A 22,676-nucleotide genomic window follows, 5' to 3' on the forward strand; every position below is an offset into this window, starting at 1 on the left:
AGTTTATATTAAAGATGTTTTTTTAATTAGTTAATATATTGTTTATACATATCTGATAAAAAAAAGTTTTTGTAATAATAGATCTATCTTTGATACCAATTCCATTATTGCTCACAACAGCACCTCATAACGGATAAATAAATTTTTCATTCTCTAAATCTGTCAAATCCAACTGGGCACCACTAGCAACAATGTTCTCACCATCGTAGTCAATGAAACCTTCTTCGTCTTTAGAGTTTTGTATGTTTTGTAATCTCTTGACATTTCTACGTCTTAGAATGAAATAGATAACTAGAGCCAATGATGGTGCCAAAAAGAACGATAATACGATTTGGGTAATCCATGCTGGAACAAATCTTGGTGCATCATGTTCCTGCCACAATTGTGGTGAAATAATATTAGCAATACAATACCAAAACATGACCATTGCATTTCTAGTGACTCTCTTGGTGTAGCCGGAACAACTCGTAACACTCCAACTGAACATTAAAACCCATGGAATACCAAATAATGGAGAGGCCAAACAAAGCATAGTCAATAGGGGAATATTATCACCCCATCTAATAGAGACCATAGCAATACAGGCAGCTAAAGATGGTAATGTCCAAAAAACAACCGAAAAAGCAGTAAAATTTTTCTTGTATAATAGAAATATCGTGGCAATTATGGCACAGACGGAGGCAAACCCACCTGATGCAATGGACACAATAGTTGTATCCAAATTTGTGATGTGACCAATATTCTCAAATAATAAATTTTGCATGTATGTTAAATTGTTGGCTAGTTGTTGAAGAAGGAAGAATGCGGAAAAGAGCCAAGAAACAGGATCTTTAAGCGCTTCAATGATTTGATATTTCTTAATCACCTTTTGTTCAATAGATGAATTGGAACTCTTTTGAACTCTTCTGATGACCCAGACCTTTTCCTCTTTATTTAAAAATTTGGCATCAGTTGGGTTACTTGGATAAATGTAGTAGACTACAGCTGTCATGAGGAATGTCATACCACCGATAATAATCATGAATAATTTCCAAGTATGAACATGGGAATGAGCATGAAGGATACCATAGGCAATTAAGGATACGAAAACACCACATCCGATACAACTACTGTAAAAGATTGGAGCATAGGCATTCTTCTCATCTGGCGTTAAGAATTGATTCATTGATATATTTAACGTTGGTACTGCGATTGCCTCCACAAAACCCAGGAAAAATCTTAAGGCATAGATACCTTGATAGTTATAAGCCACACAATGTAGAAATATGATAATAGTCCACGTAGTACACATAAACGCCATAACTTTACGGATAGAGAATTTTTGAACCCAGATTAAATTTACTAATCCAATAATGTAGCCGACATAAAATAATGTGTTGGCATTGTTGTATCTGTTTTGAGTTAAATGTGTATCGTCCCATAATTCAAAAATAGATGCGTATGATAGAGTAGCCTTATCTGAGTAAAGAAGAAAATCAATGGTTGCTGTTAAGGACACTATAATCCAAGCCACTTTTCTTCTTAGCCTTTTCTCCTGTTCTGGTGTAATTTCTGGTACAGATGCATCATTCTCCTCCATAAATGTAAATGTAGCGTCAGCATCTTTGGAAGTAATTATCTTATATTCCCCAGAATGTTTTGACTCAACCGAAACTTGAGATGATTCATTGACAACTTTCACTTTATCATCCTTATTTTTCAAGCTAATGTTTTCCTTTTCTGATACCACCGAAGAAGATGTAGTCGACGTCGCTTGTAATTCTTTTGGATCAACCATTTTGATTGAATATTTGTTTGATCTTTTGTTAATGGTTTAGTATTAGTTTATAATAAACATTTTGAAGTAGTTCAAGCAAACACCAACCCATGAGAATAGCCCAAACATTGCTCATATATATATGAATGAAAGCTGGAGTTTATCCGATGGAATAACTTTCGACAAGGACATCAATGACGTGGGCAATGGCTAACAGCGATAAACAAAATAGTCACCGAGACACTGAACAATTTCAGGCACATATTCAATTATATTATAGAGAATAGCCAAATTGGGTAAAAAAGGGTCATTGAGTCTTGCGGAGTGTATATGTAGTAACACCTCGTTGACTTTGGAATATGTCCCTGGCTGAATTATGCCACGCGTATATTGGTTCTCAATACAAATGGAGCGATCCGAGAGGCGAGCAGCTTCCGAGATGTCTTTCACAGAAAAGTCAAAGCCACATCAAAAACTAAACAGTAGACTATTTGTCTTTGAACCTGATTAGAACATATTAAAAGAAGATCATATTACTTTATGTAGACCCATCTGTTCATTATTGAGTTGTCTTCGCCTTTCCCTCTGTTTACAGTGGGAGGGATCTGTAGCCCAGCGAGAAGAGTTCTCCTATGGTGTCGACAATAACTACCACGCCTTCTGTAACATTCATCACAGGGCCTTTACTCTTGAATAGCCATACTTCAGTCATATTTCTCAAGAAATTGTGTTCGTGAATGCTGGAAAGCATCGTTATCGCCAATCGATTTGAAAATGCGATAACAAAATATTTGATGCAGAACAACGAGGAAACAAACACACATGATCGTAATCATGGAACAAGAAGTAATGTATATATTTGAGTCATCCGTATAAAATTGGTTTCTTTTGCAATATGGCAAGTTCGAAAAGCAATCCCATTCAAACATTATTCTCTAATAGTAAAGGGCTCCAACCATTTCAAAAATGCCCGTTGAAGTAAAAGCAATACCCTTATCGGTTCAAGAATTCAGGAGCTACGGCTCCATCATTTCCCCTGATGAAGAAATTGGGTCAAGTGGCACTCACCAAGAAGTGAGTGCGAACCAAGGAACCGCGATAAAGTTTCTTCAAGTGTCTAAGATTGAAAACAGTTCAGTTAACCAACTACCAAATTGGAACCTTTTTAGATGTTTTCCAGCTCCACATTTGAAGAAACACTTTGCAGTTAATAGCAAGACTTTGAATACTACACAGCACTCCATTTTGGTATTAGAAAACCACCCTCAGAGTTCTCAAACTTTTATACCTATGGGACGCTCAAGTGATGAACTCGCTTATTTAGTGGTCGTTGCTTTACCTGATTCACAAGATCCAAGACAACCTGATTTGACTACTTTAAGGGCATTTAAATGTCTCGGGAACCAAGCTATTACCTATGGACAAGGTATTTGGCATGCGCCTATGATTGCGCTAGGAGAACAGAAGCACCTTGACTTTGCCGTTCTCATATTCGAGACCTTAGATGAAGATAAGCCAGAATTAGACTGCCAAGAAGTTTATTACCAACAAGGGGATATAAGTGTATGCATTTAATATCTACGTACGTAAATAACCCATTCAATCAATAAATCTTATCAAATCAATTTCATAAGCTGGCGGCAAAGAAAGCTCCGTAGAAATCGTTATCTGCTTATCTCGAAAAAATACTCAAATTTTTTTGAAATCTAACACGTTCTTACGATTGCAGCTTAGATCGAAACGAGTTACGAATGGATAAGCGAGTAGATAGGCTGATACTACTGATTGGCTCTTTATCCCAACAATGAACCCTTAGCTTATCAAGAATGTGAATTTGACCGCTCATTATTGGAAATATTGTTTTGTTTTGATGATGACCGTCTTCAACAGCTAAACTGATGCTGGAGCTCTATCAGGTATAAATATTAATGGAAAACTTAAAGATTCAATATTCTGCTACTTGTGCTTTGATCGTTTAGATAGCGGTTTTCCTTAACAATTCTCTCTACTACGTAAGACCAAAAAAACATCTGCATCTAACAAATATGGTCGAAATTAATTTAAAGAATGTCAAGCTATATGCCGATATTGATACCACCCCACAATTTCTACCTTCTAAAACTACAGTTGCTACCATTTTAACTAGAGATGCTTTAGAGTTCATCGTTTTATTGCATAGAACCTTTAATGCCAAGCGTCTCGAGCTATTAGGCAATAGAGAAAAGGTACAAAATGAGTTAGATTCAAACAAGTATTCATTTGATTTTTTGCCAGAAATGGAAAATATCAGAAATGATCCAACTTGGCAAGGTGCTGTCCCTGCTCCTGGGTTAATCAACAGATCCTCGGAAATCACTGGTCCTCCATTAAGGAACATGCTGGTAAATGCATTAAATGCTGATGTCACCACTTACATGACCGATTTTGAAGACTCCTCATCACCCACTTGGAAGAATATGATATACGGTCAAGTGAATCTTTACGATGCAATTAGGAACCAAATTAATTTTTCTACTACGAAGAAAGAATACAAATTGAAAAATGATATATCTCAATTACCAACTTTAATTGTAAGGCCTCGTGGATGGCATATGGTCGAGAAGCATCTATATGTTGATGACCAACCAATTAGCGCATCCATTTTTGACTTTGGCTTGTACTTCTACCATAATGCCAAAGAATTAACAAAAATTGGCAAAGGCCCTTATTTTTATTTACCAAAGATGGAACATCATTTGGAGGCCAAGTTATGGAATGATATCTTTTGTGTAGCACAGGATTTTATTTCTATGCCAAGGGGAACCATCAGAGCTACAGCGTTAATTGAAACATTACCTGCTGCTTTCCAAATGGAAGAGTTTATTTACCAATTAAAACAACATTCCAGTGGGTTAAATTGCGGACGTTGGGATTATATCTTTTCTACAATTAAAAAATTAAGAAATAAACCTAACCATGTTCTACCAAATAGAGATCAGGTTGTAATGACATCTCCATTCATGGATGCATACGTAAAGAGATTAATTAATACATGTCATCGTCGTGGTGTTCATGCCATGGGTGGTATGGCCGCACAAATTCCAATTAAGGATGACGTTAAGGCCAACAATGAGGCAATGAATAAAGTTCGTAATGATAAAATTAGAGAAGTGACTAATGGCCACGATGGTTCCTGGGTCGCTCATCCAGCATTGGCTCAAATTTGCAATGAAGTATTTAGTAAAATGGGCACTGCTAATCAAATATATTACATTCCTGAAACAACAGTGACTGCTTCGGATCTATTAAATACCAATATCCAGGGAGCTCAGGTAACAACTGAAAGCATTAGAACTAATTTAGACATCGGGTTGCAGTACATGGAATCTTGGCTAAGGGGATCAGGATGTGTACCGATTAATCACCTAATGGAAGACGCAGCTACTGCCGAAGTTTCACGATGCCAACTGTATCAATGGGTAAAACATGGTGTAACTTTGAAGGATACTGGAGAAGTAGTTACTCCAGAGTTAACTACCAAAATTTTAAATGAAGAGACATTTAAACTGGCATCAAGTAGTCCAGTAGGTAAAGATAACAAATTTGAATTGGCTAGCAAGTATCTTTTACCTGAAATAAGAGGTGAGAAATTCAGCGATTTTTTAACTACTCTATTATATGATGAAGTTGTAACCTGTAAGGACACTCCGATAGACCTAAATCAATTGCAGCGTTTTCAGTAAAACATTCTTACTTATTTTAGCTAATAGAATGCGCACTTTTATAATTCCTAATCTAAGAAAAAATTGTATTTAATTTCTGCAAGTTGTGAAATTAACGAACCTCAGGACCCTTAATTATTTGTGATGAACTGGTAAAGCAATTAGCTCAGTAAGGTACCAACTTAACCATGACAATTAATTAACACTCAATAAGATCACTATGTGGCCATGTTCTTGTAAACGAGTATATCTTGTAATCATATCAAGGGCACCAAAAATTGAAAATTGATAACAAATTTTGATGATTGCAAAAAAATTTCAGATAAGCTCCTCGAAAAAGTATTTAAGCTATCACTTATCCTTTCGTATTTCTTTGAAACTTTTTTGTAAGATATATGTACTTCGAACAGTTCAAATTATAAATTTTCTTGATTAAAAGGCTAAGGATGACCAAATTAAAGTTTCTGTTAATAAATCCTAATAGCTCCAGAGAAATGACAGAAGAAATACGTCATAACATCAACAATGTATATTCGGAAGAGAAGGAGTTGTCATTTACGATAGAATATTTTACAGGACCTTGTGAATCTCCTATGCAAATAAGTAACTTTGAAACAAGCATCCAAAGTCTCAAGGCCTGCCTGCCGTATCTGGTAGGAAATTCCGAGCTCCCATCATATTATCAGAAGTTTGATGGTATTTTGGTATGCTGCTTTTCTGATCATCCATTGGTAGATGAATTAATAAATATAGCAAAACAAGATAACTGGAATGTCCCCGTTGTTGGTTTACTTAACTCAAGTATTCAATTTTGCACATTATTAAACGACAAAACTTTTTCAATTATTACTTCAAACAAAGAATGGGTCAATATTTTGAATGAATCAGTGACCAATAATTTTATTTCAGAAAGGATTAAAAGAAAGAATCTGTGGAAGGGAACTGTTTCTACTGATTTAGAGGTTCTTCAACTACACTCTAATGAAAATTTTGAAAAAATTGTGTCTATAATTGAAACAGAAAATATTAACAGACTAAATTCAGATGTTATAATTTTAGGCTGTGCAGGATTTTCAGGACTAAAAGATAATTTAACCAAAAGGTTTGCGATTAAAAATATCATCTTTGTTGATACTGTCATTTTAGGTCTAAATATTCTGGTGATGATGGCGAAATCCAACTAAAGGGAAAGAAGCTACTGAGTTTTGCTTTTGGACAGCAAATATTGAAGTTCAGTTCAATACCCCCACAAATTCAATCCCTAATATTTAGTTTAATGTATTAGATGTTTCAATGACTAAAAATATGAAGCTACTTATATATTATGAGATATTTCTCTTTTCAGTAATTGCTTTGCCTCTTGGAATCTTATCTAAACCGTTTTCAAGGGTAAAAACTGTGTTTCCACGTAAAAGGACAGAAACTACCGAACCTTTTGAGACATAGCCATTATAGGCAGTAAGTTTGTTCTTGTAAAAGGTATTTTCATTAGTAATGACTGCTGTTGGACTTGGATCAAAAATAACAAGATCAGCATCATAGCCAACCGCAATTCGTCCTTTAGAATCTTGTAAACCGACTTGTTTCGATGTATTTTCACAGCACCATTTAACAATTTCAACAAGAGAAGCTCCGTTTGTGTACAATAATGATAAGCCTAACCCCACCGATGAAATACCACCCCAAGCTTGGAAAAAATCTCCCTTCTCCAATAGCTTCAATTCTGGTGTACAAGGAGAATGATCACTTACAACAGAAGTGATGGTGCCAGCACGAAGAGCATTCCACAATGCGACACGATTAGATTCCTCTCTAATTGGTGGACAACATTTTAAATATGTAGCTCGATCTGCTATTGTCTCGGACGCAATACATAAATAATGGAAGCAGGTTTCAGCAGTCAGTGGGAGTCCACGGTTGTGAGCTTCATTTATAAGGGATATTGCATGTTGCGATGCCAAATGGACAATATGGACCGCAGGGATTTCCTTTTCCTTTTGCTCCATCACCATTTTCATACATTTAATAATTAAATTAATCGCATCCGTCTCGAAGGAGTCAGGACGAGATTTTAAGAAAGATGAATATGCAAAGGGATCATATTCACTGGTGGGTCCCTTACTGGAGTTCTGACATAGTGCAGACGAGCTGTTCTGATTATTGTGTTCCAGTTGTTTCTCAATAAATTCTTTAGGTTCTTTTGAATCATTATTTTCCATTTCAGCGTGAAACATCATCATGGTTTTTTCATTCCCCAAGATATCCATCGCTTCCATAATATAATTTTCATCTATCGAAGGAAATTCATCTACACCGGAATGAATCAAAAAACCTTTAAACCCTCGTACACCAGCATTTACAAGTGGTATTAAATCGTGCAAATTATCTGGAACCAGGCCACCCCAAAATCCAACATCGCACCATAGTTGATTATGGGCAGCATTTAATTTAATATTTAAATTCTCAACTGTCGTTGTTGGTGGTACAGCATTTAAGGGCATATCAATTATAGTCGTCACACCACCGCATATTGCAGCTTGGGTACCGGTGGCAAAACCTTCCCATTCTGTCCTTCCAGGTTCATTTAAATGAACATGTGAATCAACCAAGCCTGGCAAAATAACCATAGGAGATACAGTAGTGTGTTCTGAAACGCCATAGTTCGTTAACCTGGGATCCGTTATAGAACTAATAACGATATTTTCAAAAATTTCAATAATCTTACCGGAACTAGTAGAGTAAAGGATAGTAGCTGCAATATTTTTGGAACATATAATAACGTTTGTTGAGGCAATAGATTTAACGGTCATTTTAATTTGGTATTGTATTGGTTTAGAGGCTTTTCTGGTGTAGATCAGTCGTTCAAGTCAATAAAGTGTCTAACTTTAGTACATTTTCTTCATTATTGTTCTCTTATAAAGCTGTCAGAGCTAAAAGATATGGATTGAATGGACTTGGTATTATTTATTTTTAATTCCCCAGGAAATTTGTTTATTTATGCTAGGGCAGCAATGTATCCCCGAATCTTTTTTCTCGTTGGAAGCTTATCTTTTGCGTCGCCTTGAATTGAGCGCTTATCGCAAAAAAGTATCTTCAATATCTCAGATAACAAAGAACATATAGAATCAAGCCAATGAAGAATAGATGTGCAGGGATTGCTGCAGCCATTAAAAAAACAAACAATCTTACTATCTTGATATCTCTTCAAACCTATCCCTAAATTATATTGGATGAAACAAAAAGTACAATCGAACGTAAATTATCCTATCAGTTAATCTCGAAAAAGGATATCTCGAAGAAGTTCAGAAGTGTCAAGGAAAATAAAGATATAAATTGGTAAAAGCTTGTATTATTAGAGTAATACTTTTGTAATTACTAATATCCTTTTGGGATAAAATAACTTTTAGTATGAACCATAATCATATCATTATTCACAATGTCAAAAACTGACGCCTTATCAGCGATATTTAGTAATCCTTCTAGAAACTTAAACCCATACTCATCCATTGTTTCGCGTCATACGGACAATATAAATGATACCATAGATTTGGAGAAAAATGGACAAAAAATAGCGAACAAAATCATAACAGAGGAATTTGATCATTCATCTATAGAAGAAACTCAGATTGAAACAGTACCGCAGTATAAATCGATATGGCAGAAAATATATTGTGAGTATATTGTTATAGACAATACTAGTTTGAATGTTTCTTTAAAGGAATCATTTCTTTATAATCGAGACTTAAAGCCTGTGGAAGAAGAAAGAAGGGTATGGTCATGGTATAATTATTTATATTTTTGGTTAGCAGATTGTTTTAATATCAACACGTGGCAAGTGGCTGCGACAGGTCTTCAATTGGGGTTAAATTGGTGGCAATGTTGGTTGACAGTTTGGATTGGATATTTCTTTGCAGCTTTATTTGTTGTTTTAAATTCAAGAATTGGTACTGCATACCATTTGTCTTTCCCAATATCGGTAAGAGCATCATTTGGTATATTTTTTTCGATGTGGCCTATTTTAAATCGTGTTGTTATGGCTATTGTATGGTATGCTGTTCAAGCTTGGTTAGGTGCAACGCCTGTTTCACTAATGTTAAAATCAATATTTGGTAAAGATTTAGAAAAAAGAATTCCAAATCATTTCGGCTCTCCCAATGCTACCACATATGAGTTCATGTGTTTTTTCATTTTCTGGGTAGTTAGTTTACCTTTTGTATTAGTTGCTCCACATAAGATTAGGCATCTATTTACTGTCAAGGCATGTCTGATTCCTTTTGCTGCATTTGGATTTCTAATTTGGGCTTTAATAAAAGCTGACGGTAATATTGAACTGGGTACATTAAGTGATTTAGCACCACATGGATCTGAATTCTCGTGGGTTTTCATACGATCACTAGTAGCATGTATTGCTAATTTTGCAGCATTAATTATCAATGCTCCAGATTTTGCCAGATTTGCAAGAACTCCAAAATCGTCATTATGGACACAGTTGATTGCAATTCCTTTATTTTTTGCAATTACTTGTCTTATCGGTATCATTGTTACTGCTGCTGGATATCATTTATATGGCATCAATTATTGGTCCCCATTGGATGTTCTTGGGCAATTTTTAGATACCACATATACCAGAGGGACTAGGGCTGGGGTATTTTTAATTTCATTTGTCTTTGCATTAGCGCAGTTAGGGACCAATATTTCTGCCAATTCGTTATCGTGTGGTACTGATATGACTGCTTTATTCCCCAGATATATCAATATTAAACGTGGTTCTTTATTTTGTGTCATCATGGCACTTTGTATATGTCCATGGAATCTATTTGCTAGTTCAAGTAAATTCACCAGTGCCCTAAGTGCCTATGCTATTTTCTTATCCAGTATTGCCGGTGTTATTTGTGCAGATTATTATGTGGTTCGAAGAGGTTATATCAAATTAACTCATATGTTCCTAGCCCAACGAGGATCATATTATATGTATAGAAATAAGTTTGGTTTAAACTGGAGAGCTCTCGTAGCATACTTATGCGGTGTCGCTCCAAATTTACCAGGATTTATTGCATCTGTTAGCAATATTAAAATATCGGCTGGTGCCATGCAGTTATATTATTTGAGTTATCCTGTTGGATTCATGATAAGTTTGGTGGTTTACATAGCATTATGCTATTTCTATCCTGTACCTGGGACTCCCGTGAAGAATATCTTGAGAGATAAGGGATGGTTTCAAAGGTGGGCGTTCGTGGAAAACTTTGAAGAGGAATGGAAAGAAGAGCTTCTTAGAGATGACCTTCATGATGATGTTATAAGCGTCGATGAGCATGATGGTGAAGAAATTATATATTGAAATATATTCGAAAAGTAACTTGTGTACATTAGTCCACAGCCAAAGTAACGTTGTAAACTCGTATCATATCAACACAATTCATGTATATCTTATCGATTGTCCTGTTCAGATCTTGATCAGCATACACTGACGATGGTCAGTATAATTGTAAATCTTCAGATGAGACGACGATTCTGCGACGTAAAAGTTCCGTCTATCAAGTTAAGAAAAATTTATTTGAAAGGCTGTTCTACAAAGAAATACTTTATAATCTACAAAGTTTATTGAGTTACTTACCCCATACTCTTATTCGCTTGACACCACCATCTGGAATGATAGTCAATTTAATATAAGATATGCTACAATCCTTTCGAATAGTATACACATGCTCTTTATCTGGACCTGTTTTTGATTTGGCTACAAACTGGACCCACTCGTTCTCATTTTGGGAGTCTTCTTTACATCCATGAATAGTAATATATTGAGGAAAATTTCCCTTGTAATGTGCTGTATCTATGATAATTTTATCGATGTACCTAGTTTGTTTTCCCAATTTGATGATTACCCAATCTGTATGGTTTGGGGTCCTGGATCTTTTTGTTTCCCAACCATCAGACATATCATGTCCTCTTCCTGGCAATAATAGATTATCAGCTGAACCAAAATGTTGATCTGAATACTTCCACGTAATACCTCCATTCCCAACAAATGCTAAATCGATATTATCTTGCTCGTTATCTTCCAATTGAGGTAATACCACTTTACCATATAACCTGAACCTTGCTATGCCACCATCTGGATACATTTTCAATTTAACAAAGTTATATTTTTGTTTGGTTAATCCATCTTTTCTTAACAGAAAATGTCTTTGAGAGGGACCACATTCAGTCTTGTCAATTAAATCCTCCCAGCTTGGGTCGTCTTCATCCGGTTTACTCTCTTTATAGATACCCTGAACAGAAATATATGGTGCATGATTCCCATTGAAGAAGGCAGTATTGATTTCTGCTCCAATTATCTGAGCAGATGCTACCCCCATTTGGATGATAACCCAATCATACTCATTGTCATTGTGTCTGCGTGTTTCCCAACCATCATACCATGCTCCACTAGGTGTAAATCTTGTCGTATCTCTTATGGGTGCTAAAGGTTTAATTAAATTTTCAGCAGAAGCAAACCATTCATCTGAACAGGAAACTATGGACCCTTCTAATTTTTCACCTATGATATCTACAGCATGGTATTTGGACACGATCTTATCAAGGAATTGCTTCTCTTCAGAATCGCTATACTTTGTAACTTCCATTATGTGTCTGGTTATATCTTTTTGGCTTGTTTCATTTCACAACATTGCTTATTGAGTATCCTTTGAGTTCTTTATATTTGCCAAGCATTTTAGTAATCCACAATCGAGCAATCGCTTATCAAGATAACGATTTTCTTATCAGATAAGGAAATTTCCCGATATTAACCACTCATAACGTACCAAGATCTGATTGCGAAAAATTTCAACTTGCATTATAATTGGTTTAATTACCAAAGAATGCATTAATGATAGGAAAATAACCTTATAATAATAAAGGATAAGACAATATCTCGGAGTTTGTTGCTATTACTAAACAGCAATAAACTAAAACTGTTAATTTCCGTCGCGTCAGTTGAAAAAAATCAAAAGGACGCCCCTCGAAAACATTTCAGTTAAATGGCTGTATTAATAAGACAACAAACAGTATTTTAGGAACTTACCGAACTATTTACAACAAAAATAAAACCATCTAAGCATGACACGTCAATCAATTAAGGAGTATCTTCAACAAAATCCAGATAAAGTGCTTGTTCTGGATGGAGGACAAGGTACAGAGTTGGAAAATAGAGGGATCAATGTAGCCAACCCTGTTTGGTCCACAATTCCATTTGTCAGTGAATCATTTTGGTCTGATAAATCATCCAATGATAGACAGATTGTGAAGGAAATGTTTGAAGATTTCTTAGCTGCAGGTGCAGAAATTTTAATGACCACTACTTATCAAACAAGTTTCAAATCGGTATCAGAAAACACTGATATTAAGACATTGCAAGAGTATAATGAGTTACTTAATAGAATCGTTAGTTTCTCACGTGATTGCATTGGGGAACAGAAATATTTAATTGGCTGTATAGGACCATGGGGTGCCCACGTTTGCGCAGAGTTTAATGGTGATTATGGTGCGCACCCTGAAAATATTGATTATTATCAATATTTTAAACCTCAATTGGATAATTTTTTTGCAAATGAAAACCTTGATTTGATTGGATTTGAAACTGTTCCAAATGTCAATGAGCTAAAGGCAATCTTGTCATGGGATGAAAAAATTCTATCCAAACCCTTCTATATAGGTCTTTCAGTTCACGAAAACGGTGTATTAAGAGATGGAACCACTATGGAGGAAATTGGAAATATTTTCAAGTCGTTAGGGAATAAAGTGAACCCAAATTTATTGCTCTTAGGTATAAACTGTGTTAGTTTTAATCATTCGCCAAGTATACTGGAAGATATTCATAAGAACTTACCAGATATGCCATTAATTGCTTATCCAAATAGTGGTGAAGTTTATGATACAGTTAAAAAAATTTGGTTACCTCAGAATAGCGAAAATTCATTGACGTGGGAGCAGGTAGTGAAAAGATATATCGAGGCTGGAGCTCGTATTATCGGAGGGTGTTGCAGAACAACGCCAAAAGATATTCTTGAAATTTCTAAAGCAGTGAAAAAATTCAGCAAGTAGAAGCAATTTATGTTAAAAAAATATATATACTTGATATAGTAGTAATTATTAATAATTTTTTTATTTATTTATTTATTTTTCCATTTTTTTTCTTGAATTCCTTAGCTGAATTTAAAATACAAATTTAATAATAATTGTCAATTCATATGACTAATGGTCCGGGGGGCCTGCAATATTGTAGTTTTGGGGGCAAATTTTCACATTCCAGACTCCAGAAATATCCAGGAAAAGACGTATATGACCTAAATTCATTATCATAATACCTACACCCATTAGTTAGAGTAAAAGAGGGTGTACCCCATTCCCAGGTATCCTTGTACACGGATTGTTCATCCAGTAAATATTCATAATGGATTTTGAAAGCAGGGAGCTTAATTAAACATTGAAAATCAATCTCTGTAGTAAAATTTCCATAAACTTGGAACGTAACTGTGTAATCAGTGGGACTTATGATGTCACTAATATTCAAACCTCTATGGAATAGTGTAATACCTCTCTTTGGACCATCGATCTCATGTATATATAGCATAGACAAGTATTTCAAGTCAATTTGTTGCTGACCATGAACATGAATTGTGACTTCATAAAGATTATCCTGTAACCACATAACCTTTTCCACATCCATATAGTATCGCATGATATTTCTACTATTGAACCAGTAATCAAAATCCAAATTTCGACAACCATTGTAAGCACTATGACAGACTGCAGGATCCTTCTTTGATGATTTCTGTGCCTCATCAAGGTTTATTATAGACCCGCAATATTGTGAAATAAGTAAAAAGATTATGATAAGCTGAGATAGCATGATTATTCTTGTTTGTGATAGTATTTGTTTTGGTCCATTCTAAGCTTGGAAGAAAAAAAATACAATAACGATGATACCCATAACTATCACTGATTAAAAAGAACACTTATATATCCTGTGATTACCACTTATGATTAAGAAACAAATTATTGACATTGTAATTGGTCATTACAAACAAATTCTCACAGCCCCTCTATGACGTACACAAGTGCATCTAAGGAACCTCATTTGTTAATTACCAAAAATGAATATTCTGCCAATTTCCCCGTATACCTGAATATATCTTTTATGAAATAAAGTAGCTTGCAACACCAATTACTGTCATCGTTACCGAAACAACCAATCATTCGTCCGCGGAGTTTTTGACGTCATTTTAGGAGGATGCGGAAAAATGACGAAGTAATAATAGAAATACCTGGAAGATTCTTGAGCAGACGGAAGCTGGCACTTGGGTAATCTGTTTTAAGTACAAGTCTATCAAAGAAATCGAATTCTACATAAAGTCAAATTTTGGAAACATTGTTAATGGCTGCTCTTGAGCTATCGGACTTGTAGACAAATGAAAATGTTGTTTCTTAATACGTTTAATTGTCTGTGATTTAGCAAGTATATACAATATATAATCCAGCAGTTATCACATCATCACATATCTATAAAATATGCAGGGTCATTAGTTCTTGAAAGGATTGGAGCCACGATCAATTGTGAATCGTGGGACAGTTACAGATCTCGAATATAAACCATTAAGGTCCAAGAAATCAGGGTTTAAGTCAGCAAGTTTTGTTACACCTAATAATCTCATCGATAGTAGTAATTCTTTGATTAAAAGATCAGTGACCTTCTCAACACCTTCTTTACCATAACAAGAATTAGCAAATAAATAGGGAGAAGCAATACCACATCCCTTAGCTCCCAAACAAAGAGCTTTCAAGATATCTGTACCACGACGAATCCCACCATCAATTAAGACATCAAAATTCTTATCCAATCCACGTGCTCTTAATTCAGGCATAGTTTCAGCAAGCACTTCGATTGGTGGTCTTGAAAAATCTAATTGTCTTCCACCATGATTTGTTAAAACAATACCTCTACACCCGATCTCGGCAGCTTTGATTGCATCATCCACTCTTTGTACACCTTTAAGGATAATTGGCAAAGTGGTAAATTTTTTAAAATTTTCAATATCCTTCCATGTCAAAGAAGTATCAATTAGTTTAGATAATGTTCTTGCAGTACCATTTGTAGTCTTCTTTTCAACAGAAGTCTTTTCCATAATTTGTGGTCCATTATCTTTGTTAGCACAAAACTTGAACCTGGCATCTCTTTCTCTATTTCCTGCCTGGGGAGCATCCACAGTGACAAATAAAGCCTTGATACCTAATTGTTCTGCCTTCTTGATTAAATCTTCCGAAATTTTCCTATCTGAATTCACATATAACTGGAACCACTGAACTTGGTTGTCATCTACTCTAGCTGCCGCAATCTCATCGAGAGAAAAGGAGGAAAATGTTGAAATCATTTGAGGTACATTTACAGCAGCACATCCCTTTACAATATCCAACTCACCACCGCTAGGGTTGCCCAAACCACATAATGCAGTGGCACTTACATAAAATGGCACCTGCAATTTTGATCCTAATATTTCAGTAGTCAAATCAATATCCGTGACGTCTACTAAAATCTTGGGTTTGAAAAAAATGTTATGGAATGAGTTATGATTTTCTCTGTAAGATACTTCATCATCTGCGGAAGATGAATAATACGCATAAACTTGCTTTGGCAAAGTTTCCGATGCGATGAGTTCAAAATCGTATAGATTGAACACTTTATCTAATGCCGGTATTTCAAAGGATTGTTCTTGAGACATTTTGACCTTTTCCGATTATCAGTGAGAGAGAGCTAATTAAGAGAGTTAATTTCAGGAAACCCAAGACATAATACACCGAAGACAATATCCATTATCTTGCCTGATTAGTCAACGCGTTCCTTTATACGTTAGGACACCCTTCAGCCAATAGCTCTTGTTCAAAGGGTACAGAATGACTTTTCCTTTACACAATTTATGCTCGAAATTTTCCGACATATCTATTGTGGCATCGAGAAAAACTGTGAAAACAGTCCTGCGGGAAAATACAGCACGGGCCCTGAAAACTCTGGAGTCAAAACAGCTCCGACAATCCTTTGAAAATTGTAGAACCTCAATTGAAGATGGGTGAAATATTTTTCACTCGTTACGTTTAGGACTCACACACTTTGCTGTGTGAGTCTTTGGGGTGTCTACTTTTGGGAAAGAACTGTGAAGAGAACTGTGTAAACTTATTTTGCTCTTGGGGCTCGATGAGTCTCACTCGCTAATAATGCGATTGACAAAACATTATATATAGGCAAACAGGATGGAAAGTATGATATATGATTGGTAAATACTTTTGAATTTGCTTTAGATTAGAAAAACAATTAATCATTAACAAATACATATTCAATTACTGATACTATTGAAAAAAAATGTCTTCATTAGCAAAAGAACTATTTGTGGATCCTTACAAGAGATTAAAGTGGGGGCTCATACCTGTAAAGAGACATGTCGATGAGATCAAGGAAGAAGATGTGGCTTCAAGTACATCCTCTGGAGTAGCTACTCATATCGCTAAGGAATCTATCGAACAATCATCGTCGATTATAGAGTTAGATAAAAAACAAGAACAAAAGATAATTCAAGAAGAAAAAACTGATGATGATGTGGAATACGAATATAGAGATGAAGCAAACAGAAAGTGGTGGCAATTCTTCAATGAACAAGAATATCGTTTAAATAAGCAGCAAAAATCTCAAAACAAATGGTACAGTTGGTTTAACCCTGGCACCTCTTCAGCTGAAAAAAAATTGCTATTGAAATTAGACGTCTTACTGGCGTTTTATTCGTGTATTGCCTATTGGGTTAAATACTTGGACACAGTTAATCTTAACAATGCATATGTTTCCGGTATGAAGGAAGAATTGAATTTTAAAGGAAATGATTTAGTTCATACTCAAGTTATGTATACTGTGGGGAACATTATTTTCCAATTGCCATTCTTATTTTATTTGAATAAAATTCCATTAAACTATCTTTTGCCAGGACTTGATATGGCATGGTCGTTGTTAACCATCGGTGCTGCATATGTCAACAGTGTTCCTCATTTAAAAGCTATTAGATTCTTTATTGGTGGGTTTGAAGCCCCCAGTTATTTGGCTTATCAATATCTTTTTGGGTGTTTCTACAAGCATGATGAAATGGTCCGTCGTTCCGCTTTCTATTATCTAGGTCAATACGTTGGTATTTTATCTTCCGGTGGTATTCAATCAGCTGTTTACTCAAACCTAGATGGTCGTAATGGACTTTCTGGTTGGAGATGGAGTTTCATTATCGATGCAATTATCTCTGTCTTCGTTGGTATTTTAGGTTTTTATGTTCTACCAGGTGATCCAGATAATTGTTACTCTATCTTTTTAACTGATGATGAAATTAGATTGGCCAGAAAGAGAATTAGTAAAAATCAAACTGCTGGAGCTAATTTCTCCTCCAAAGTGTTTGATTTTAAGACTTGGAAAAATATACTCTGTGACTGGAAAATCTACGTCTTGTCTCTTTGGAATATCTTCTGTTGGAATAACAATAACGTGTCATCTGGTGCTTACTTACTATGGTTAAAATCATTAAAGAGATATTCTATTCCAAGAGTCAACGATTTATCTATGATTACTCCTGGGTTAGGTATGATCTATTTGGCAGTTACTGGTGTCATTGCTGATAAGTCACATTGTCGTTGGTTTGCAATTGTTGGTACTCAAGTATTCAATTTTATTGGTAATGTTATCCTTGCTGCCTGGAATGTCACTGAAAGCGCCAAATGGTTTGCCTTTATGTTGCAATGTATGGGATGGGCAATGGCCCCAGTTCTTTATTCTTGGCAAAACGATATTTGTCGTAGAAACTCTGAAGAAAGATCAATTATCTTAGTGACTATGAATATTATGGCCCAGACATCTACTGCTTGGTTAAGTGTTTTAGTTTGGAAAACTGAGGAAGCCCCAAGATATTTGAAGGGTTTCACTTTTACAGCCTGTTGTGCATTCTGTCTATCAGCTTGGACTTTTGTTGTCTTGTATTTCTACAAACGTGATGAAAGAAGGCATGCTAAGGATAATGGTATTATTGTCTATAATTCTGCACTAGGAGAAACCAAGGAAAGTCCAATTATAGAGAATTGCTAATAAATTAATTTAAACATCCCATTTATAAATAACAGACACCTGTAATATATAATATAGTACGCGTACTAAACTAATAACGTAACTACATTCGTCCTCTCAATTTACAATTACTTAAATATTCAGACACCTGCCTATTTATGTGACTACTGCGATTGAAATATTATTAACTTTATATACGAAGCTATGAAGCATTATCAAAGGTTATTTTTGGTTAGTTGTAAACCCCCAGACGAGTCGTACGACTATGTTTTTGAAACACTATCTTAAACTTATTCTCAAAAGTTTACTGCTTGAACACCGTTTGCCATATTTCCTGTATTCCTAACAATTGCTTAAAATAACCCCTTCTCTGTGTTGCTAATTAACGAACTTCATACAGTAAAACGTACAACCTAATGCCCAGGTACCTAATTTGGCAACCTAGTCAAATATATGTAAGGAGGAAGTTGTTAACCAATGTCCAATGCGTGTCTTATTGTTAGAGTTGTTTTCCCAAAATGGCAAGCTGACCTTCTGAAAGAGTATCAACGTTGACTCCCATGAGGAACATTGGAAGGGGAAGAAATGACAATACTTTTAGCACTGGCATGAAACTGCCTTTAAGTGGAGTTTAATTCCTTGAAAATATTAGTCAACTGCAAGCAACAGCAACCAGACAAGATCCCAATGGCAAGGTATCTAAAGCTCTTTCGTTGATAGTGTCTATTTGCAGTACTGCTTGCAACCTGCTTAATTCCTAACATTTCAAAGTTAAACAAAAACGGTAAATCAAGACATTTTTATTAAAATGGAAGGCCAATGGGTTTCAATATGCCCATTATTAGTGTGTGTTGGTTAGACTATATTTTTCTTATCAAAATAACAACTTCAGAACGCTACATATCTTTTGGATTGTTGCTGCAAAACTAAAAGTCGTAATTTCAACAAAGAAAATACAGATATCTCACCTAGATGTTAACTTCAAGTAATCAAAGCAAGCGCCGTTTCGGACAATTTATATGTAGTTAGATGTTCTAAGGTGTGACGGTACCACTTTTAGCAGATATCCTGAATCTTTTTGTAGACAGGAGAAAGGTATTTACCACTTCTTTAGCATCACTTCAAGTTAACAGAGATCGGCAGTTTCCGCAAAATTTTGTTTCATATATACACGCCATTCCTAGAATCATGTTTATGTTAGAAGAAACAGTTCAATAACCCAATTGGAAATTGTATGTCTACCGCTGGACTCCAGCAACGTATGTTTACATCAATGAGTGCTACTCCCCACTGTTCTCGGAGACTTTTGTTATGCATGTTAGGTAGTACAGAGATTTACATTCAAAAATTTCCGTTTTAGTTAATATACATGATTTACGACGCCAACTCGATGAAACGTTTGGCCGCATATATAGGCAACGCATTCCTCCAAGAAGATTCACAAAGATGTTTTGTTTTACTCAGTTGTAATATTGTAATGGTATCACTTGGACATCATACCCTTCAATTATATAAAAAGGCAAGGAATTTGCTCTGTCCAGAATAGTTTTGTGTTTGGTCTTTCTAACATATACTTTAGAGATTACAACAAACACAATTATGAAAAATTTACCGAGGCCAAGATTCGAAGGGCGACCGAAAAAACATATATTGGAAGTGCGCCTCGCTAATAGGTGGAAAAACCATGGACTGACTTCGGCCACCGTACGGGCAAGGTCCCGCGAACTTTTCTGAGAAAACAGCAGGTGGTCGGGCGCCTCGGAGGGAGTGGGAAAAAACATCCACCACTCGGATTTTCAAGTCTGGAGGTCGGCCTGTGCGGCGGAGGTGACTTGGGCGACGGTAGGTAGACGGAAACCCAGCACCCACAGCCAGTGGTTAAGTAGCGCAGGGACGGTCGAAGTAAAGAAGGTAGTGTGTATATGTTTAGATAGCGTGTATAAGAGTGTACGTTTGTAGTTTAAGGTCAGTTGGAGTGCTAGTTGTCGAGATATGGTCGGTGTCACAGTGTATTTCTAGTCTTACACAGCTGTCACCTTGCACAGGAGCCTGGCTCACTCAGTTTTCCACATTTAAACACAAAAAGCGTACTACTTTCCGTTTTCATGCATGTCTTCCCTGCACCAACGCGTCAGCTCGTGTTCTTTCCTCTTTGGACCGTGGCCGCGTTCCCCTGTGGACGTGTTTGGCGTTGCTTTTTCTCTGGCGATGGCGTCCGCTTTTCTGGGACAAACGAGAAAAACAGAATATATAACTGGGCCAAATTTCATTCCCTTAAACCACACACTCTCCCCTCCCCATCCCACCAAACACCATTATGATAGCTCGAGCAAAAAAAGGATTGGACGCCCGGCCGAAAAACCACATCCCTGAGGTGCGCCTCGCTGATAGGTGAAAAAGACTCGACTGACTTCGGCCGCCGTATGGGCACTCCCCCGCGAACTTTTCTGAGAAAACAGCAGGTGGTCGGGCGCCTCGGAGGGAGTGGGAAAAAACACCATTATGATAGCTCAATCAAAAAAAGGATTGGACGTGCGGCGGAGGTGACTTGGGCGGCGGTAGGTAGACGGAAACCCAGCACCCACAGCCAGTGGGTAAGTAGCGCAGGGACGGTCGAAGTAAGAAGGTAGTGTGTATATGTTTAGATAGCGTGTATAAGAGTGTACGTTTGTAGTTTAAGGTCAGTTGGAGTGCTAGCTGTCGAGATATGGTCGGTGTCACAGTGTATTTCTAGTCTTACACAGCTGTCACCTTGCACAGGAGCCTGGCTCACTCAGTTTTCCACATTTAAACACAAAAAGCGTACTACTTTCCGTTTTCATGCATGTCTTCCCTGCACCAACGCGTCAGCTCGTGTTCTTTCCTCTTTGGGCCGTGGCCGCGTTCCCCTGTGGACGTGTTTGGCGTTGTTTTTTCTCTGGCGATGGCGTCCGCTTTTCTGGGACAAACGAAGAAAAACAGAATATATAACTGGGCCAAATTTCATTCCCTTAAACCACACTCTCTCCCCTCCCCATCCCACCAAACAACCATTTGCAAATCCACCACCACCATGTTTTACATTTCAGATAACGTCAGCGTTGTCGATGGATTTGTCGTGTTAACTATTGAAAAGGAGGGTGCTTCTGTCCGCAAGGTTGTCAAGAAGTTCCACCCCAAGAGCAAGCTGTTCCTGCTGGAGGAGCGCACCAAGCTGGCCAACTACGCCCTGGTGGACCTGGACGAGTACCACACCGCCTTCCCCGGCTCCGACCTTGTCCCCGTCCCCAGCTCCCAGCTCTTCTCCGTCTGCACCACCTCCAAGAGGCTCTTCTACACCACCCCAGACGGCTTCCGCATCGTCAACAGCAAGACCCCAGACAGACACAGACGCTGCTCCCAGGAGTACACCGTCATCCCCGTGGTCTACAAGGACAAGCCCACCAAGTACCTCTATCTCAGGGACGAGACCCACTCCACGCAGTACCTGCTCGCCGACGTCACGGTCGACAGGGACATTGTGCACTCCAAGGACTCGTCCTTCTTTGAACAGGAGATGAATGTGGGTGAGATCGTGTTCACCGAGAACGATCTGTCCGTCTTGGCAGGCTTCCAGCAGTACAAGGCCCAGTTTGCAGAGGACATCTACTCCTACTTCTCCACCATCTACTCCGAGGTCAGGTCCAGGTACCACCGCCGTCCGTACCTGTCCTCGTTCCACCGTCCAGGCTACGGGGAGACCTTCCCCAAGGACCTGCAGATCCCCACCATCCAGAAGTACAGCTCCATGGGGTCTGCCTTTCTGTTTCTGGCGGAGGTGTTCCCACAACTCTCCTTTGCCGAGGACTTTACCTGCGAACATGAACAGAGTCCGCCCAAGTCCATTGATGCCATCGCCTCGTGGTTCACTTTCAAGCTGCTACCGGGCTCTGACAACGAACTGTGGTACCTTTTGGTGCGCATCTGCTGCTACAACTGGCAGGACACCTCCGTGGCGTACCCAGCTCTCCACACCTTGAACTCCTTTCGCCAGCTGGTCGACTCTATCCGGGCCCTGGCCACCTACTCTGTTCTCTACCGGTTCTCCATGCTGGGCCATCCCGGTGCTCTACTGCCGATG

At 37.3% G+C, this 22,676-nt stretch overlaps 12 protein-coding genes across 12 annotated transcripts; 7 read left to right on the plus strand and 5 right to left on the minus strand.

The window, feature by feature from the left end:
* Nucleotides 1-124: 124 nt before the first annotated feature.
* YCT1 (Yct1p) lies at nucleotides 125-1,777 on the minus strand (the record flags this gene model as incomplete). The annotated part of the gene is made up of 1 exon (XM_003676381.1): nucleotides 125-1,777. One exon carries the CDS (start codon nucleotides 1,775-1,777, stop codon nucleotides 125-127), a length of 1,653 nt encoding a protein of 550 aa, XP_003676429.1.
* A 945-nt stretch (nucleotides 1,778-2,722) lies between these two features.
* On the plus strand, nucleotides 2,723-3,331 carry DAL3 (ureidoglycolate hydrolase; the record flags this gene model as incomplete). Its single annotated transcript, XM_003676382.1, has 1 exon — nucleotides 2,723-3,331. The coding sequence occupies one exon, from the start codon at nucleotides 2,723-2,725 to the stop codon at nucleotides 3,329-3,331; it is 609 nt and encodes a 202-aa protein (XP_003676430.1).
* Nucleotides 3,332-3,801: 470 nt separating this feature from the next.
* DAL7 (malate synthase DAL7) lies at nucleotides 3,802-5,478 on the plus strand (the record flags this gene model as incomplete). The annotated part of the gene is made up of 1 exon (XM_003676383.1): nucleotides 3,802-5,478. The coding sequence occupies one exon, from the start codon at nucleotides 3,802-3,804 to the stop codon at nucleotides 5,476-5,478; it is 1,677 nt and encodes a 558-aa protein (XP_003676431.1).
* A 425-nt stretch (nucleotides 5,479-5,903) lies between these two features.
* Nucleotides 5,904-6,641, plus strand: DCG1 (Dcg1p; the record flags this gene model as incomplete). Its single annotated transcript, XM_003676384.1, has 1 exon — nucleotides 5,904-6,641. One exon carries the CDS (start codon nucleotides 5,904-5,906, stop codon nucleotides 6,639-6,641), a length of 738 nt encoding a protein of 245 aa, XP_003676432.1.
* A 138-nt stretch (nucleotides 6,642-6,779) lies between these two features.
* DAL1 (allantoinase) lies at nucleotides 6,780-8,267 on the minus strand (the record flags this gene model as incomplete). Its single annotated transcript, XM_003676385.1, has 1 exon — nucleotides 6,780-8,267. The coding sequence occupies one exon, from the start codon at nucleotides 8,265-8,267 to the stop codon at nucleotides 6,780-6,782; it is 1,488 nt and encodes a 495-aa protein (XP_003676433.1).
* Nucleotides 8,268-8,893: 626 nt separating this feature from the next.
* Nucleotides 8,894-10,795, plus strand: DAL4 (allantoin permease; the record flags this gene model as incomplete). The annotated part of the gene is made up of 1 exon (XM_003676386.1): nucleotides 8,894-10,795. The coding sequence occupies one exon, from the start codon at nucleotides 8,894-8,896 to the stop codon at nucleotides 10,793-10,795; it is 1,902 nt and encodes a 633-aa protein (XP_003676434.1).
* Nucleotides 10,796-11,063: 268 nt separating this feature from the next.
* On the minus strand, nucleotides 11,064-12,080 carry DAL2 (allantoicase; the record flags this gene model as incomplete). Its single annotated transcript, XM_003676387.1, has 1 exon — nucleotides 11,064-12,080. One exon carries the CDS (start codon nucleotides 12,078-12,080, stop codon nucleotides 11,064-11,066), a length of 1,017 nt encoding a protein of 338 aa, XP_003676435.1.
* Nucleotides 12,081-12,555: 475 nt separating this feature from the next.
* On the plus strand, nucleotides 12,556-13,539 carry NCAS0D04940 (homocysteine S-methyltransferase family protein; the record flags this gene model as incomplete). The annotated part of the gene is made up of 1 exon (XM_003676388.1): nucleotides 12,556-13,539. The coding sequence occupies one exon, from the start codon at nucleotides 12,556-12,558 to the stop codon at nucleotides 13,537-13,539; it is 984 nt and encodes a 327-aa protein (XP_003676436.1).
* A 142-nt stretch (nucleotides 13,540-13,681) lies between these two features.
* On the minus strand, nucleotides 13,682-14,347 carry NCAS0D04950 (uncharacterized protein; the record flags this gene model as incomplete). Its single annotated transcript, XM_003676389.1, has 1 exon — nucleotides 13,682-14,347. One exon carries the CDS (start codon nucleotides 14,345-14,347, stop codon nucleotides 13,682-13,684), a length of 666 nt encoding a protein of 221 aa, XP_003676437.1.
* A 670-nt stretch (nucleotides 14,348-15,017) lies between these two features.
* On the minus strand, nucleotides 15,018-16,214 carry NCAS0D04960 (uncharacterized protein; the record flags this gene model as incomplete). The annotated part of the gene is made up of 1 exon (XM_003676390.1): nucleotides 15,018-16,214. The coding sequence occupies one exon, from the start codon at nucleotides 16,212-16,214 to the stop codon at nucleotides 15,018-15,020; it is 1,197 nt and encodes a 398-aa protein (XP_003676438.1).
* Nucleotides 16,215-16,849: 635 nt separating this feature from the next.
* SEO1 (putative permease SEO1) lies at nucleotides 16,850-18,598 on the plus strand (the record flags this gene model as incomplete). Its single annotated transcript, XM_003676391.1, has 1 exon — nucleotides 16,850-18,598. The coding sequence occupies one exon, from the start codon at nucleotides 16,850-16,852 to the stop codon at nucleotides 18,596-18,598; it is 1,749 nt and encodes a 582-aa protein (XP_003676439.1).
* A 2,803-nt stretch (nucleotides 18,599-21,401) lies between these two features.
* Nucleotides 21,402-22,676, plus strand: NCAS0D04980 (uncharacterized protein; the record flags this gene model as incomplete). Its single annotated transcript, XM_003676392.1, has 1 exon — nucleotides 21,402-22,676. A coding segment is annotated over one exon (1,275 nt), but the record flags the coding sequence as incomplete, so codon positions are not given.

The sequence above is a fragment of the Naumovozyma castellii genome, chromosome 4, assembly GCF_000237345.1.
Source record: "Naumovozyma castellii chromosome 4, complete genome".
NCBI lineage: Eukaryota > Fungi > Ascomycota > Saccharomycetes > Saccharomycetales > Saccharomycetaceae > Naumovozyma > Naumovozyma castellii.